At 38.5% G+C, this 2,200-nt stretch overlaps 1 protein-coding gene across 1 annotated transcript; it reads right to left on the reverse strand.

Moving 5' to 3' along the window:
- Positions 1–736: 736 nt before the first annotated feature.
- LOC130880738 (olfactory receptor 10W1-like) lies at positions 737–1,687 on the reverse strand. Its single transcript, XM_057779926.1, has one exon. The coding sequence runs from the start codon at positions 1,685–1,687 to the stop codon at positions 737–739; it is 951 nt and encodes a 316-aa protein (XP_057635909.1).
- Between the last annotated feature and the right edge of the window lie 513 nt (positions 1,688–2,200).

The raw sequence follows: 2,200 nt of genomic DNA on the forward strand, positions 1-2,200 counted from the left end.
GCTGAATTATATTCCTTAATGAAAAACTGAAGGATTGTTTAATCAATACTTTATTAGAGAATGTTCTTTTATGTATAATAAACAACTTAAGTCATTTTGTTGCAAGGCCTCAAATTCCCTTTCTATAAGCTTGTATGTCAAGAAAATGACTTCATGGTAGCAGCCCCTCATGCATCCACTTGTGTATCACATTACAGGATGGAGCAACAGACACAAAATTTATAGTACTGCCCTCCCTGGTTTCCCTTGCTGTCATCATATTGGTTAAAAGATTTTTTTATGCCACTTAAAGTTACCATTCCTGGGACAAATTCCCTTTTGCATCAATTTCTAATGGTTTTTTGATAACAATGTATTTGATTTTATTTTTCAGGTGTCTTAATGATAATGGCTCCCTACAATCACTCATTCCCTGACTCATAAATGTTGCTGATAATCCCATTTTATTGTTTTATCAAAAACTTGCACAATAGACTAAATTTTTCCTATATAAAGTCATATACTGGCCACTTAGCATTATTTTCTTCTTATGTGCTTGTTTATGTCTTTCTTACAAGACTAATCACCCAGTCTAAAAGTAGCACATAGTAAACAATATCACCACACGGAGGTAAACATTAAGGTGCTTTATGTTTATTTCTTCCGTGAACATCATTTCAACATCAGCTGAGACAATACTTTTGTGGACACAGTGACTTGCTTTAGACAGGACTAAACTTTATTTTGTAGGATTTTTCTATCTTATCAGTTTTTGGGAGAGATAATTTCTGGTAAGAATTTTTCCTATGGCTCCTTTCATCTCACTGTTCCTCAGAGTGTAAATGAGGGGGTTGAGAAATGGGGTTCCCAGTGTGTATACCAGGGAGATGAACTGATCTTGCTTGGGGTAGTAGCTGGAGTTGGGGCGAAGGTACATGAAGGCACAGCATCCATACTGCAACAGCACCACAGTGAGGTGAGAGGAGCAGGTGTTGAAGGCCCTGTGACGACCAGCTGCTGAGTGGAGCTTGAACACGGCAGTTACTATCAAGGCATAGGTGGTAGCAATGAAAAGGAAAGGTACAGCAATGGCTAGTGTGGCTGCCACTAGCACAGAGAGCTCATGGATATGACTCTTGGCACACACAAGACGCATCACTGGTGGGACATCACAAAAGAAGTGTTCTATGCCTCTAGCCTGACAGAATGGAAGACAGAAGATGAAGACCACAAGCTGTAAGGACAAGAACAAGCCAATGACCACAGAAGCCACAACCAAGCGTACACAAAATGTTATAGTCATGATGAGAGGGTACTGTAAGGGGTGACAGATGGCAACATATCTGTCATAGGCCATGGAAGCTAGGAGGAAGCAGTCAGCACTACCAAGTCCAATGAAGAAAACCATCTGAGTGGCACAGCTCAGCAGAGTGATGGTCTTCTCTGACTGTAGGGTGTTGGCCAGGATGTGTGGTACCACCACTGCAGTGTAGCATAGTTCTATCCCTGAGAGGCTGCCCAGGAAATAGTACATGGGTGTATGTAGGCGGGCTTCTGTCTGGATGGATATCACAATGAGGATATTTCCAGAGACGATCAGCGCATAAGCCAGGCTGACTCCAATGAAGCAGAGGGTACGTAGATCTGGGCAGTTAGGATAGGCTAAGAACACAAACTCCATCAATACTGAGTGGTTCTCCCAGGTCATTGAGTCCAAGGTGTTTTCTTGAGAATGGAAAACAATATATGTCAGATGAGTGATATATTTACCTTATAGATAATGATTTAATTTTACTAATCAAATATATATTTAGATGTGAGCAACAGACTGTATCTTTTATTTTTCTATTTTTACAAAATTAGTTTTCATGTAAATCTACATGTTAATGTCTACCTGGAAATAGTTTGGGAGTGAGAAACTATTAACCAAAACCACCAGAGGAAATGGGGAGATCCAGAAAGTTATTTTCAGTGGGCATGGAATAACAATTCAATTCTTTCTGTAAACACATTATCAATTATCAAAAATTTCTTAAGTCAAAAATTATTCAAGAGTATACACGAAGAATTTCATCCATTATTTCATCATATAATACTTTTATAGATTTCACATATATGTATATATACTTCACTGTCTTTTGAGGCATTAAATCAGTGACATGTGAATTTCATACACACAAATCATCATGCAATGGAAAATTAAGATGGAAAGAAAGAAGCA

This window comes from Chionomys nivalis, chromosome 8, assembly GCF_950005125.1.
Source record: "Chionomys nivalis chromosome 8, mChiNiv1.1, whole genome shotgun sequence".
Lineage (NCBI taxonomy): Eukaryota > Metazoa > Chordata > Mammalia > Rodentia > Cricetidae > Chionomys > Chionomys nivalis.

Coding starts and splice junctions, on each gene's coding strand:
- LOC130880738 (XM_057779926.1), bottom strand. CDS start 1,687: ATGACCTGGGAGAACCACTCAGTATTGATGGAGTTTGTGTTCTTAGCC.